The 15,487-nt window shown below is 40.4% G+C and overlaps 1 protein-coding gene across 6 annotated transcripts in view; it reads left to right on the top strand.

The window, feature by feature from the left end:
• The window catches only part of LOC122539953 (anion exchange protein 2-like), an 89,354-nt gene that overhangs the window by 31,184 nt on the left and 42,683 nt on the right, over window positions 1–15,487 (top strand). For all 6 annotated transcript variants that reach the window (XM_043675174.1, XM_043675173.1, XM_043675176.1 and 3 more), the window contains 4 exons: window positions 1,108–1,175; window positions 4,050–4,239; window positions 4,358–4,493; window positions 11,804–11,894. In XM_043675174.1, the coding sequence (XP_043531109.1) occupies window positions 1,108–1,175; window positions 4,050–4,239; window positions 4,358–4,493; window positions 11,804–11,894 (485 nt within the window). The remainder of the gene's footprint in view (window positions 1–1,107; window positions 1,176–4,049; window positions 4,240–4,357; window positions 4,494–11,803; window positions 11,895–15,487) is intronic.

Raw genomic sequence — 15,487 nt, 5'->3', positions numbered from 1 at the left:
TAAATCTGAAAGCTATCATTGAATGATTAACTAAAATATTCTAATCATGACACTCAAGAATTTGTTTCCTGATTAACAATTTATTCTATAAATTGGGCTGCTCCTTGTCGAAATATCATGGCTTACAGTGTCCTCCATCATGATGCTATACATAGCCATCATTTATTCCATAGAGTTTAATCACATTCTACATTTTTCTATTCTAAATACTTGGACACTGTTTGGTGAAAGTTTACTGAAAGTCCAATCAATGATAGTAAGCTCCATAAAGATAGGCAAAAGTAATGCAAAATGAAGAAATTACACCCAGTATGTTTAACTGTGTATCAACACAGAAATTATCTTTTAGAAATTTCAGCTATTCAGATTTCACTGTCCATTATTTTAGAAGAAGGAATTAAAATAAATGGGTGAACATCAAAATAGTGGACAAAGGAGTGACTTGTGAATGAGTTAAACTCTCACCCACTAATACTGGCAACAAATAGTGTGAAGCTGCAAAAATCTCTCACTCAACATTCTGGTTTGAGGCGAGAGGTAATAATTAGTATGGAAAAGGACAGAGAATTTAAGGCAAATAATATTCTGCTGAAGCGGTCAGTGTCTTCACCCCTGCATCCCACTCTGGGGCAGATGTTCATGGAAGGTACCACTACAACATAGCCGAACCTGTAAATCCTTCCAATGCGCTAATAGCAGACAGTAAGAGCAGAAGGGTCTTCTGCTCAGTCATGCTTGATGTGGCATGGCATCCCTTGAGTTGTAGCCGTTGGCAACAGGCCAGTTATCTGTTCTAGGACAACCTAGCTATGGATACTGACAAATGTGCATTATTTCTGCATATGAATCATGAGACTCAAAAGGTCCCTCTAAATCTAATCCAAGAGAAGGGGAGAAAAGGAAAGTAATCAGAAATTATATCCAGTATTTGATATATATGTTTAGCTAGTTAGTTAATACAGTGTAAGAAAAGACATAAAATAAAACAAAAATTGAAATGTTTGAAGTTTAGTCAAAAGTCTGATGTTCCCTCAAATGGAAAACATTAAAACATTTTGTCTGTTTTTTTAAAATTGTTCATCTGATGTTGATTCTGTTTTTGATTAGGTCCTAGAAGGAGTCAAGATAAAGCTGGCAGAGAGCCTACAGGTCACAGAGAATACAATTACAAGCAGGTATAGTTTTACTAGTGCCAGAACGGATAAAGGCACATCCCATCTCCACCAAACCTGTAAGGTCATCCTTATTAACATCTGAGGTCTTGTGCCAAAACAGTCAGGGCTGTCCTGCAGACCTTTGAAGCAGCATGTTGACATTGCCATACTGACCAAATTATACCTTTAGCCAATGTCCCAGATGGCTTCATCAATATCCCTGAATAAGTCACGTCCCACAAGCAGGATAGATCCAGCAGTGGTGGTGCCTCAATGGTGTACAGTCAGGATGAAATGACCCAGTGAATCCTCAAAACTGGCTCTGAACTGCATGAATTCTCATTGCATCAAATCAAGCATGGCTAATGAAATTTCTGACTTGGCCTCCTCCAAACTGTTGTAACACTCAGAAGAAACACAGAAGGTGATCTGTGTTGTGGTCTTTGATGTTCATCACTAAACACCAATGTTTGCCAACCTAGCAGAATCCTGAAGGACACAGCTGTCAGACTGCACTATGGCTCATGAGAATACCCTCAAGTCAGAAAAGCTCAATTGACATTATGCTCAGCAAACCACTTGTCCAAATTTGTCCATCAATAACACTATTGGTAGGGGTGACTACTGTGCAGTCTTTCAGGCATGATCCTATCTTCACATAGAGATGTCCTCTTTGTGTGAGATAATACAATCACCACTGAGTTAAATGGAATAGATGCAGAATAAAACTAGTTGCTAAAAACTAAATGGTGATGAGGTTGCGAACTATGTGCAACAGTAGCCAAATTGTATTTCACAAAACTAACCTCATGTCCCAGTATATCCCTCATTCTGCTATTACCATCAATGAAGGGGACCACCTTTGTACAATGGTTAATGTTTTGATTCTGATGTGACTCTTCAAGCAATGAGTCACATTGGGAAATGCATTCTACAGTTCTGTCAAATTCCTCACTGAATTTAGAAAATATTAGCATTTAATATCACTTACTGGTCATTGCATGTATACAATGTGGAGTTTCATTACCAATTAAAACTTGAAAAACTAAGAAAGTGCAACATCAAGCACATGTACAAACACAGGCAGTTAGCTTATAAAGAAGGGAAAAGGGAGTGATGTCCAGAACAGACAGGCAGCTAAAAGCAGTTGCAGCTTAAATTTCTTGAAGCCCTTAAGCAGTGAGAGGGAAGGCTGACTACCAGCTGTTTAACTGCTGACCTATTTCCACAGCAGTAACAAAGTTTTCAGATATTCTTGAGGTCTGCATGAACAACTGTTCTTTCACTCGGAATTGATACTTTAAGTTGATGAGAGAAACAGGCAGAGAGAGTTTCTTCCAGTTTTTCCTGACAAATCCATCTTTCCTCATCTTCGCCCTCTACAGGGCAGAAAAAGCTATACACAAAGATTAACTTGCATATTCCTCAGTGCGCCCATTTTTTGCCCAAGTTGAATTGTCCATAGACATCCCCAAATCTAAGGAGGGATGTACTGGCCTTGGAAGGCGTCCAGAGGAGGCCCCTCATGAGTGATCCTGGGAGTGAAATGCTTGCCATATGAGGAGCAGTTGAGGATTTTGGGTCTGTACATAATGGAGTTTAGAAGTATGAGGGTGGTATTTCATTGAAATTTATCGAATACTGAGAGGCCCGGACATGGAGAAGATGTTTCCTTTGGTAGGGAGACTATGTCCCGAAGGCATAGCCTCAAAGTGAAGGAACTTTAGAACTGAGATGAGATGAAATTTCTTCAGCCGGAGGGTAGTTAATCTGTGGAATTCATTGCCGCACAAGGCTGTGGAAGCTAAGTCACCAAGTGTATTTAAGACAGAGATAGACATTCTTGATTGGTAAGGGGATCAAGGATTACAGGGTGAAGGCAGGAGAATGAGGTTGAGAAATATATCAGCCATGATTGAATGACAGAGCAAGCTTGATGGGCCAAATGACTAATTCTATTCCTATATATTATGATCTTTCATCACAACGTGTAACTTCCAGAAACATTTGGAATAATTGGAAGCTACAGATTTTAGTTTCATTGACTTTTTTGACGATACCAATTTTGGCTCAGACTAGATCCTTGTTTATTGAGCATTTCAATGACCTTAGCCTGGTCAGGCAATCATAGCAACCATTTTAGGTGAACATTTGTCCTTTTTAATGCTATGTTTTAGTCCCTGAGAGACTTAAGTATTAAAGCCAAATGATAGAAGTTAAATATTTATCATCCATTTTCCTGACAATCATAACAGTGTTTAAATTTTCCTCAATGAAGATATTCTCCTGTTCTTTCATTGCAGGAATCCTGTTATCTCCCAATTAGCAAGGCTCCTTTAATTATTTATTATTTGTACCATTATTCACCATTATCTCCAAAAAGCAGCATTTTCCTGTTTCTCCATTTAATTGTTTATCTCATTGAAGGAGTTGCCTTGTATATTTCTGTCTCCCAGTGAGGAGAGTTCCTGAATCCATTATTACGATGAACTTCTGGTCTCTGAATTTGCAAAGTATATCTGCGCAAGAGGATAAGACAGTTTTCACTGAGGTTAATCATGGTGACTCGAAAGTACTCTGCTCACCTCCACCTGTGAAAACTTGTACAATTTATTATGACAATCACTTATACCCCTGCTTTTAAATTGCCCAAATTCGACAACCTTAATGGTAGAAAAAATGTAAAGCACATCCGTGTTGTATACTATTCCAAGCAACGATAGCAGCATCACTGGGAGAGATTTGGAGTACAAAGTTTTGAGAACCAACCTGAATCTGATGGATGTTACTATATCCAGTAGACTGAGGGCATTAATTAGAATGCTGTACCTTCAGCAAAGAGAATGATGATGCTCACCGTTCTGTGTCATTTCAATCCCTATTACGGTGTCTCAGATACCTCAGGTATTTGTTGAATTTGATGAACTGAAAATGGATGAAGCCGAACATCAATACTGGCAAGAGACTGGACGATGGATAAAGTATGAAGAGGATCTGGACAAGGATACAGACCGATGGGGTAAAGCGCATGTCCCTTCTCTCACCTTCAGGAGTCTCCTGGAACTCAAAAGGGGCATCAGCAAAGGTAGGTATATCTGCCAATGTAATCACCTAGTCCAATGCTAATCTGATTAATTTCTGCTCTACTTTACAAGATACGTTTGCAAAAGCCAGTCATAAACTGTGTTTGTTTTCATTCATAGGTGCTGTTCTACTAGACCTGAAGGAAACCACATTTATTGGTATTAGTGTTAACATAGTCGAAGAGTTGATTGCCAAGGATCAGATGAGGGCAGAAAATAAAGTCAGTGTGCTGAATGTGTTGCTGCAGAAACTTAGGTAAGTTGACCACATTTCCATACGATTCCTAATACTCAGGGTGAGCTGTCTGCAGCTACCTATAGGTTCATTATGGGGGGTAACTGTGAAAGTAAAAAATAATTACTATAAAGGTAAAAAGCTTAGTTTTAAGCCCTCCAATCTATTGAGTAACATTTCTGACTGACATCTTAATCTAAAGAATTGTATTGTTTAAACTGAGAGTCCTCATTACTGCTTAGAGACATTAGTAGGCTTCACCAACTCTATTTAGTTTATTTGCAATAAACATTAGAAAAGGGGTTTTGCACAATATACACTGATAATTTGCCCTCTTTGTGCCATTAACCCCTTCAAGCCATTAAGCTAATGAGACCTACAGAACGAACAAGGCACAAACATCTGAAACCTTGTTAAATGACATTTCCGAATAAGTTAATGGCAGGCGTATTGATTAGCCTTTTGGTAATTTCTGACACAGTTCATCCCCAGCCTTGACCAGCATTGAGCTCTATTTTTATCCTTCTCACAGCAAATCCAGGCATCACTAAGGTACAATGAGCTATCAGCAGCAATAGAATTGTTTTCAAACACAAAAAGCAACCTCATGGCCTGGTATATCCCCTTCTCTGTAATGACCATCAAGCCAGGGGATCAACCATGCTATGCAGCAGGCAAGCATGCCTGGACCAGCACCAGGTATACATAAAAATGAGGTTTCAACCTGGTGAAACTACAGCACAGGATTTCTTGAATGCCAACTAACAGAAGCAGCATACAATAGACAGAACTAAGTGATCTCACAATCAACAGATCGTATCCAAGCTCTGCAGTCCTGCTGTACCCAGTTATGGACGATTAAACAACTCACTGGAGGAGGAGGCCCCACAGATAACCTCAATGATGGGGGAGCCTGGCACATCAGTGGATCAGAGAAGATAAAAGATTTTACATGCATATTCAGTTAGAAGCACTGAGTGGATAATCCATCTCAGCTTCCCCCGAGGCCTCCAGTATCACAGTTAGCCAGCATTCAGGCAATTTGATTCATGCCATGTGATATCATGGAAAGGCAGAGGACATTGGTCATCGAAAACACTCCCGCAATAGAACTGAAGACTTATGTTGTACTCCCATCTAAACTGTTCCAACACAGCTACAATACTGACATATATCCAACAATGTGCAAGATTTTCCAGGGACGTCCAGAAACACAAAGCAGGACATATCCAGGTCCACCAGTTACCGCTCCATTACCCTGCCCACAATCATCAGCAAAGTGATGAAAAATGTTGTTGACTGTGCAATCAAGTGGGACTTGCTTGTCAATAACTTACTCATTGATACTCAATTTGAGTTCTGCTAGGGTCAGCTCCTGACCTCAGTACATGACAAAAGACGGGAACTCTAGAGGTGAGATGAGAGTGACATTAAGGTGGCCCTTAACCTATTGTGGCATCAAGGAGCCCTGTCAAGTCAGGAATCAATGGAAATTCAGGTAAATGCTACACTGGGGTTGGAGTCATGCATAGTCTAAAGGCTTTTGGAGGCCAATCATATCAGTCAGGAGACGTCACTGCTCTGCAACTGAGTTTCTTATGGCAGTGCCCTAGGTCAAACACATTTAACTGTTTCATCGTTGACGTTCCCTGCATCAAAAATTCAGAAGTGACGTTGGGTCCTAATGAACGCATAATCTTTAGCACATTTCAAGTATGGACAAAAGAGCTGGATTCCAAAGGTAAGGTAATGGTGACTGCCCTTGACATCAAGGCAGCATTGACTGAGTGTGGCATTGAGGAACCTGAACAAAACTAGAGTCAATGGGGATCAGGGATAAAGCTCCGCTGGTTTGAATCATACCCAGCACATGTGAAGATGTCTGTGATTGTTGAAAGTCAGTCCTTTCATTTCCAGGACATCTCTGCAGGAACTTCTCAGGATGGTCTCTGAAGCCTATCCAACGTCAGCTTTCTCAATGATCGTCACCCCATCATAAGATCAGGGATATTTGCTGATGATTGCACAATGTTCAAGACAAATTGTAACTCCTCAGATTGGGATGCAGAAATATCCATGTGCAGAAAGCCCTGGACAATATTCAGGTTTGGGCTAATAAGTGTAAGTAACATTCACATGACACAAGTGCCAGGCAATGGCTATCTCCAACAGGAGAAAAAAATAACCATTTCTTTGAGATTCAATAACATCACTGAATCTCCCATGAGCAAGGACAAGAAACTGATAAATATTGCAACAGGAAGCCAACAGAAATTCTGCAGTGATTAACTCACCACCTGGCTTGCGAAGCCTTGTCCACCATCCTCAAGTTGCAAGTCAGGAGTGTGATGGAATGCTCTCTCCACTTGTCTGGAGCTTAATGCTATCCAGCACAGTGCAGCCCAATTGGTAGGCACCCCAACCACCATTTGCAACATTCACTCTACACACATGGTCAGCTCTGTACCATCTACAAGATGCACTGCCACAACGTAGAGGATTCTGAACAACACCTCTTCAAAATCCATGTGCTCCACAACATAGAAAAACAAGAGCTGAAGAAGCATGGGAACATCACGCTCTAAGCTAAGTACCAACCTGGCTTGGAACCATATGATTGCTGGATCAAATTTTGGATATCCCTTCTCAACAATGTTTTGGGTGTGCCTGCATCACGTGTACCTCAGGAAGTTATATCAATATCATCAAGGGCAATTAGGGATGGCAAAAAAGTCAACAATACATCCCACAAAAAAATCAAATAAACAAATAAATGAAAGTTGAGATCCTTATTTCTGTCAGAGGGAAGCAGGTGAGAATCACAATTGATTAGATTAGATTAGATTAGATTAGATTAGATTAGATTAGATTACCTACAGTAAACTGGCCAAAAATATAAAGGAGGATAGTAAAGGTTTTTTTAGTATGTGAAAAGAAAAAAAATGGTTAAGACTAAAATTGGGCCCTTGAAGACAGAAATGGGTGAATTTATTACGGGGAACAAAGCAATGACAGAAGAGTTGAATTGGTACTTTACATCTGTCTTCACTGGGGAAGACACGAGCAATCTCCCAGATGTAATAGTGGCTGAAGGACCTGAACTGAAGGGAATTTATATTAGGCAGGAAATGGTGTTGGAGAGACTGTTAGGTCTGAAGGCTGATAAGTCCCCGGGACATGATGGTCTACATCCCAGGGTACTGAAGGAGGTGGCTCTAGAAATCGTGGATGCATTGGTGATCATTTTCCAATGTTCTATAGATTCAGGATCAGTTCCTGAGGATTGGAGGCTGGCTAATGTTGTCCCACCTTTTAAGAAAGGAGGGAGGGTGAAAACAGAGAATTATAGACCAGTTAGTCTGACCTCAGTGGTGGGAAAAATGCTGGAGTCAATGATAAAGGATGAAATTACGACACATCTGGATAGCAGTAACAGGATAGGTCAGAGTCAGCATGGATTTATGAAGGGGAAATTATGCTTGACTAATCTTCTGGAATTTTTTGAGGATGTAACTCTGAAGATGGACAAGGGGGATCCTATGGATGTAGTATACCTGGACTTTCAGAAAGCCTTTGATAAAGTCCCACATAGGAGGTTAGTGAGCAAAATTAGGGCACATGGTATTACAGGCAAAATACTGACATGGATTGAAAATTGGTTGCTGACAGGAAACAAAGAGTAATGATAAATGGCTCCCTTTCGGAATGGCAGGCGGTGACCAGTGGTGTGCTGCAGGGATCAGTGCTGGGACCGCAGCTTTTTACAATGTACATTAATGATATAGATTAAGGTGTTAAAAGTAATATTAGCAAATTTGCTGATGACACACAGCTGGGTGACAGGGTAAAATGTGAGGAGGATGTTAGGAGAATATAGGGTGACCTGGACAGGCTAGGTGAGTGGACAGATGCATGGCAGATGCAGTTTAATGTGGATAAATGTGTGATTATCCACTTTGGTGGCAAGAACAGGAAGGCAGATTACTACCTAAATGGAGTCAAGTTAGATAAAGGGGCAGTACAACGAGATCTAGGTGTTCTTGTACATCAGTCAATGAAAGCAAACATGCAGGTACAGCAGGCAGTAAAGAAAGCTAATAGCATGCTGGCCTTCATAACAAGAGGAATTGAGTATAGAAGCAAAGAGGTCCTTCTGCAGCTGTACAGGTCCCTGGTGAGACTGCACCTGGAATATTGTCCGCAGTCTTGGTCTCCAAATGTGAGGAAAGACATTCTGGCTTTTGAGGGAGTGCAGCATAGGTTCATGAGGTCAATTCCCAGAATGGCGAGACTATCTTACGCTAAAAGATTGGAGCGACTGGGCTTGTATACGCTTGAGTTTAGAAGGCTGAGAGGGGATCTGATTGAGACGTATAAGATTTTAAGGATTGGACACTCAGGAGGCAGGAAGCATGTTTCCGCTGATGGGTGAGTCCCGAACCAGAGGACACAGCTTAAAAATAAGGGGTAGGCCACTTAGTACAGGGTTGAGGAGAAACTTCTTCACCCAGAGAGTGGTGGGTGTATGGAATGCTCTGCCCCAGAAGGCTGTGGAGGCCAAGTCTCTGGATACTTTCAAGAAAGAGTTGGATAGAGCTCTTAAGGATAGTGGAATCAAGGGTTATTGGGATAAGGCAGGAGCAGGATACTGATTGAGGATGATCAACCATGATCATAATGAATGGTGTTGCTGGCTCAAAGGGCAGAATGGCATACTCTTGCACCTATTGTCTATTGTCTACTGTGTGGAAACAGGCCCTTCGGCCCAACCAGTCCATACCGACCCTCCGAAGAATAACCCACCCAGCCCTGCTTCCCTCTGATTAATGTACCTAACACTATGGGCAATTTAACATGGCCAATTCACCTGACCAGCACATCTTTGCATTGTGCACCTGGAGGAAACCCATGCAGACACGAGGAGAATGTGCAAACTCCACACAGTCGCCCGAGACCGGAATCGAACCCGGGACCCTGGCGCTGTGACGCAGCCGTAATTAAACCTCTGTTCTCCAGTTCATAAAATAATCTTGATTGTGCACAGACATCATTTGGAAATGCAGTTGCTCAGCCTGTACGTAGTATGGTGGATTCCTTTCCTGTCCTCCCCATCCACGCACTCCCCTCCTTGACGCACAATGATTCCTTCTCTCTCCAGTAAAATCAGCAGTCACCACACTCCCCCGTGTGTTACTAATATTGACCAAACTGCACCTAGACTGAGTATCTGATCCCCAACTGTATTGTCTCATCTGATTTCAGATTGTGTATCAGTAAGTGCCAAAAAGAAAATGTGAAGTGAAACATTATACATTCCAGAGAAATAAATAATCTTTTTCACCACCCTAAGACTGGTGTAAGAGTTTTGAAATTTTAAACTGATGTGTTTTCCCCATTTCAATATATACTTAAACATGCATTAAAATTATGAAGAACATGCCAGATAGATATCTTGAGGTAATCAAAATTAATAAATTAATTTTATTGTTAATTTATTCAGTAAAAGATACAAGTATTATTAAAAAGGTAAAATCCATCCTGAATTATGAGCATGTAGGCAAATAGCTTAAGCTAATTGTGAAGTGAAATTGGAAACCAATTACAGTTCTTAGATGGGGGGAGTTACAAATTTATGCATTTGTTATATTTTACACATTCGGATGTTAATCTGGAAGTTCTGGGATTGGAGCGTGGAGGATGGGCATTCTGTCTGAACTAATTTACTTGTTCTCTTTGGCGTTGTTGCATGAAGCAAATATCCACATTTCACAGTTGTTTTGTTTTCCTCAAAGCTGATCATTTTTGCAAACCCAGGCACAGCACTTTTAAAGAGACAGAGAGAATATTGGATTGAAGTCATAAGACAGATAGTGTTATTCCAAAAAGAGAAAAATATAATATGTTAGAAAAGGAAAACTAAAGGAAGTTGGACAGGTAGAACAATGGTTAAAAAAAAACAAATATTCAAATTTATAATAAGTGTAATAATAATGTAAATCAGCTCTTACCAAGTGCTTTGTTGCAGCTTTCTCTGTTTAACACATGGATTGTGTGTGATACCTGATGCTCTGGGGAGACAGGGGAGATCAGCAAATGAGAAAAAGTAGCAGAACCAATTAATGTATCAGGGTCTTGAAATGTTTACCAGGGATTAGTGAAAATCTTATGCTGACAATTGAATTGCTTTCGCCCTAAAAGTAGGACAAATACGGGTGAACAACTTTAAGTTAGTTTAGATTTGTTAAAAATTGTGTTAGTCTAACTTGTTTTGATGAAGTACTCAAGGTTGGAGGAATAATGTTTGGTCAGGACTCCTACACTTCTTCAAAACATTGGCATGGAACCTTTTAAATCCACCTAAGAAAGCAAACAAGATCTCATTTTAATGTACTGCATCTGACTGTCAGCCAAGACTTTTATGTTCCACCCTTTGAAGTGGTTGGAACCCGTCATCTTTTGATTCAGAATTAACAGTGCTACTGACAGTCACACAAATAAAGGAGTGGAGGAAAGCAAGAAAATTATTTTAAATCATTGAATATGTTGGTTAATCCTCAACTGGACTGTTATGTTCAATTCTAGCCATTATAGTTTAGGGAGGATCTCTAGGCCTTAGAGGTGGTGCAGAAGAGATTGACTGGAATGGGACCTGAGTTGAAGGATTAGAATTACATGGAGAGAGTGGAAAAACTGGGGGTTGTCCTTTATGGCAAAGAAAATTGAGTAGACATTTGATAGAGGCATTCCAAATAATGAGTAGCTTTGATGGAGTAAGAAAAGAGAAACTTTTCCTCAAATGAAAGAAGAGCCAATATTCAAAGTTAAGATGAATGACAAAATGACTAGAGGTGACATAATAAAAGCGACTTTGATACCGTGGAGCGTTGTGATGCACGATCTGAAAAAATGGTACAAACAATTTCAACAGTAACATTTAAAAAGTGGCTAAATACTCGAAGAGAAGAGATTTATAAGGTAATGGGGAAACAGAAGAAAGGTAGGATTAAAGTGAAAGAATGTACGCATATGCTGAAGATCCGAAACAAAAACAGAAAGTGCTGGAGGAACTCAGCAGATCTGGCTGCATCCGTAAAGAGAAAACTAGAGTTAACCATTTGAGTCCATTGACCCTCATTGGACATCTCTATCACAGAGACAACATAGGCATTGTAGGCTGAATGCCCTTTTCTGATGCATCTTCTGTAATTCAATAGGTATAAATAGCAGACAATGGAAAACAATTTCACAAAATAAATATACTACCAGTTTTTTCTCGAAAAGTGTGTAACGTTTTATATCAACATGCAATAAATGATTTGAATGTTTTATAGTCATAGGCACCAAATGATTGAAGATGATGGAGCCCAGCTTACTTCAAGTGAACACGATGTTGAAACCCAACTCCATTCCCCAAGGAAAGAGGCAAGTCAGCATTTCAATTCCAAATTTGGTTGATAATGTTCACTACCAGGGAGCTCGTTTTAAAGGATTTTATTAGGATCTATGAGCAAAACATTCAGAGATGTTTATCAGTGGTGAAAATGAATAGTCCAACAAGTTCAACATAGAAATACAGATCACAATCTAAAAAAGACTGTTAAGTGTAGTGTTTCTTTCATAGTAAGAGTTATTTGTAAAATGAGTTTGGACTTTGCACTATTGCACCCAGGAGCACTAGTGTAGTCTAGTTGGGAAAGCACTATGGAATGTTGTTAGAGAATGTACTAACTTGCTATTAACACATTTTTCATTTTAGCTAGATGTGCAACAAGATTATGCTATAACTGAAAAGTCCAATTCTGCCACTGAGCATCAGCAGTTTCCAAGGTTGAGATTACTCAGATTGTTAAGAATAAATCTCAGCAAATCTTGAAATTAGTTAAACTCACTTATCAACTTTGTGTTGATCATCCAACACAACCACAGACATTCATTGGCAAACTAAATCCCGAAGAACATCACACAGGAATGAAGCCAGCAGGATGTCAGAGTTACTCCCTGAATAAATACTCCTGTAGCTATTGTCTAACTACTTGCCCACTTACCCACTTTCATGAAACATAGTCAGTTTTACAAAATGCACGACCTAAGAAACTTCAAAGGCAATGATGAATCTACAGTTTAACCAAAAGAAACTTTACATTCAATGATTACAGGACCTGGTGATCTTGCCATTGCTTGTCTATTAGAGAATTGGCTTACATAACTATTAGAAAAGAAAGACTCCTAACTCCATGCAGTAGGGTCATTCTAGGTTTTACCAATGAGGCTAGCTTCACCAAAGACATTAACCCAACCCCAGAATATGATAAAATTGCATGGTATTGTCAATGGATAACTTATTACTATAGTCATTCCCTCAAAAATGTGATAGTTTCATTCCTGTGCTACCCTGCGCTATACAAAAATCACGCAATACAAATAACACTTAAAGTGTTGGCAATCTAATCATGTTATAGCCAACACACATTTTACATGTTCACATTTTAGGACCAGCGTTCCCAATTCACCAATCACATTACGGCCAATTCACATTAAACAAAAGACATATTATCGCAGAACTGACTGTACTTATTGACATAGCACACTGTAAATTGAGCCCCACTATTTTCAGGGTCAAAGCAAATGTTAATTCTTTTAAAAAGTAGACTCTAATTTACCTGACTTTTGGCCCAAAGTGAATAGAGACCACATTTCTGTACAAACTAAAAATTAATATTTATTGCAAGTAGTTAAACTATAGCTACAGGTGGCTAGATATAAACCATTGACATATACCATGACTAACAAAGCTCTCATTCCTTTATAACTCTCCTGACACACAAACAAATCTTTCTTCTACTGTTTAGACCCTTTGGTGTTCAGTTACCTTCTCTGGATGCTCCCACTGGTTTGTAAATAATAAGAGTGGCTTATTCCCTTGCAAAATGACTCTGATTTATCAATTTAGAAGTCAAAACTCATAGCAACCACTGCAGGAAAAGTAAGTGATTTGTGAAATGACTCCACAGAAGCCGATATCCCATCACCAAGCCATCCTTTATTTACATGTGCAAGTCGCTGACACTGATCCAGCTCCCTCAGAGCCAGCCCTGAGAGTGAACAGGATATCTGACACTCCTGTTTTTTTTTTTTTAAGTGCTAGTTTTTTTTCCCCAGCACCCATGGTGTGTGTGTGCAGGTGTGAGATACAGTGAGAGACACAAAGTGCACGAATCTTTATTCAATTTCCACCACCACGAAGAAAGGAAAACACCCGCATGGCCAGTGACAAGCAGTGCCCTTCACAAAAGGCAATGCTGTGTGATCAAACAGTGAAGGGGAGGGCAGGGATTAAATCAAAATAGAGTTGGAGGGGGAGATAATGCACTCCACTCCCTGCGGCGCCCACCTCTCCCTGAACACTCCTGTTCTTATCGGTCAGTCAGGCCTCCCTGATTGGACCAGATTAACAGCCCTGATCATAGAAGTCAGATTCCATGAGGTCCACCTTGCTGAACTCATTACAATCACTAACGTTTGCTTCAGTTTAAACTGAGTTTTTGACTGCAGAGAACAGAAAGCTTATGGGCTGCCTTTCCTCTCTCTCTTTGCCTCCCCCTCTCCTCTCCTCTCTCTCTCTCCCTGTCTTTGTAACTTGTTTCCAGCTCCAATCTGCTCAGCCAGTTGAGAACCAACCATACAGATGTTAGTCAGCAAAGAGTCTCTCTCATTGTTGTGGTCCACATCTGAACAAAAAACAAACAACAGAGGCAAGACTAGGAAAGAGGACCTGTTCAGGGACTATCAGGGGCCAGGAACCAAAGTAAAGAACAGGTCCTCAAGGGTTATAATCTCTGCATTACTGTCTGAGTCATGTGCATAGGGACTCAAGAATAAGGGAAATACAAATGTGGCTAAAAGAGTGGTGCAGGAAATGGGTTACTTTTCATAGGGCACTGGCATCAGTTTTTGGAACAGGAGGGATCTGTACTGTTGGGACAGTCGCCACCTGAACTAGCAAAAAGGGTAGATAGGGTGGTCAACAGGACTTCAAACTAGAAAGGGTGGAGCAGGCAGGGAAGGGAAGGGTAACATTCCAAAAAGTATAATGGCCAATAGGAAGCAAAGTTGCAAGTGAACAACTATGGGGGTGGATTCAAGTCCATTGAAAAATATGAAAAAAAATGAAAAGAAAAGAGAACTCAGGAGAGGATATTAAAGTCTCCAGCACACTAAATAGGACAGAGTGTTTGGAAAAGGTTCGGAATCAAACTTCAAACACACCAGATAAATGAGTAACAATGAGAAGAGGGACGGTTAATACAGAACTGAAGGTATTGTACAAATCGAAATTGGCAGGAGTGATTTGGTCAGCATCACGTAGATGTGGCTGCAATGGGATCGGGACTGGGAGCTAATATCTATGGATTATAAAACCCATTGAAAAGACAGGCAGATGGGCAGAGGGGGTGGGGTTGCCTTGTTAGTAAAAACTGAAATTAAACAAAGTAGGGTCAGATGATGTAGAATCTGTGTAGGTAAAGTTGAGAAACCGCAAAGGTCATACAATCATAGAGATGTACAGCATGGAAACAGACCCTTCGTTCTAACCTGTCCATGCCAACCAGATATCCCAACCCAATCTAGTCCCACCTTCCAGCAGCCAGCCCATATCCCTCCAAACCCTTCCTATTCATATACCCATCCAAATGCCTCTTAAATGTTGCAATTGTACCAACCTTCACCACATCCTCTGGCAGCTCATTCCAAATACGTACCACCATCTGCGTGAAAAAGTTGCCCCTTAGGTCTCTTTTATATCTTTCCCATCTCACACTGAACATATGCCCTCTAGTTCTGGACTCCCCCACCCCAGGTAAAAGACTTTGTCTATTTATCCTATCCATGCCCCTCATAATTTTGTAAACCTCTATAAGGTCACCCCTCAGCCTCCGACACTCTAGGGAAAACAGTCCCAGCCTGTTCAGCCTCTCTCTGTAGCTCAGATCCTCCAACCCTGGCAACATCCTTGT

This window comes from Chiloscyllium plagiosum, chromosome 33 (assembly GCF_004010195.1).
Source record: "Chiloscyllium plagiosum isolate BGI_BamShark_2017 chromosome 33, ASM401019v2, whole genome shotgun sequence".
NCBI lineage: Eukaryota > Metazoa > Chordata > Chondrichthyes > Orectolobiformes > Hemiscylliidae > Chiloscyllium > Chiloscyllium plagiosum.
This window is presented reverse-complemented; position numbering and strand designations above follow the sequence as displayed.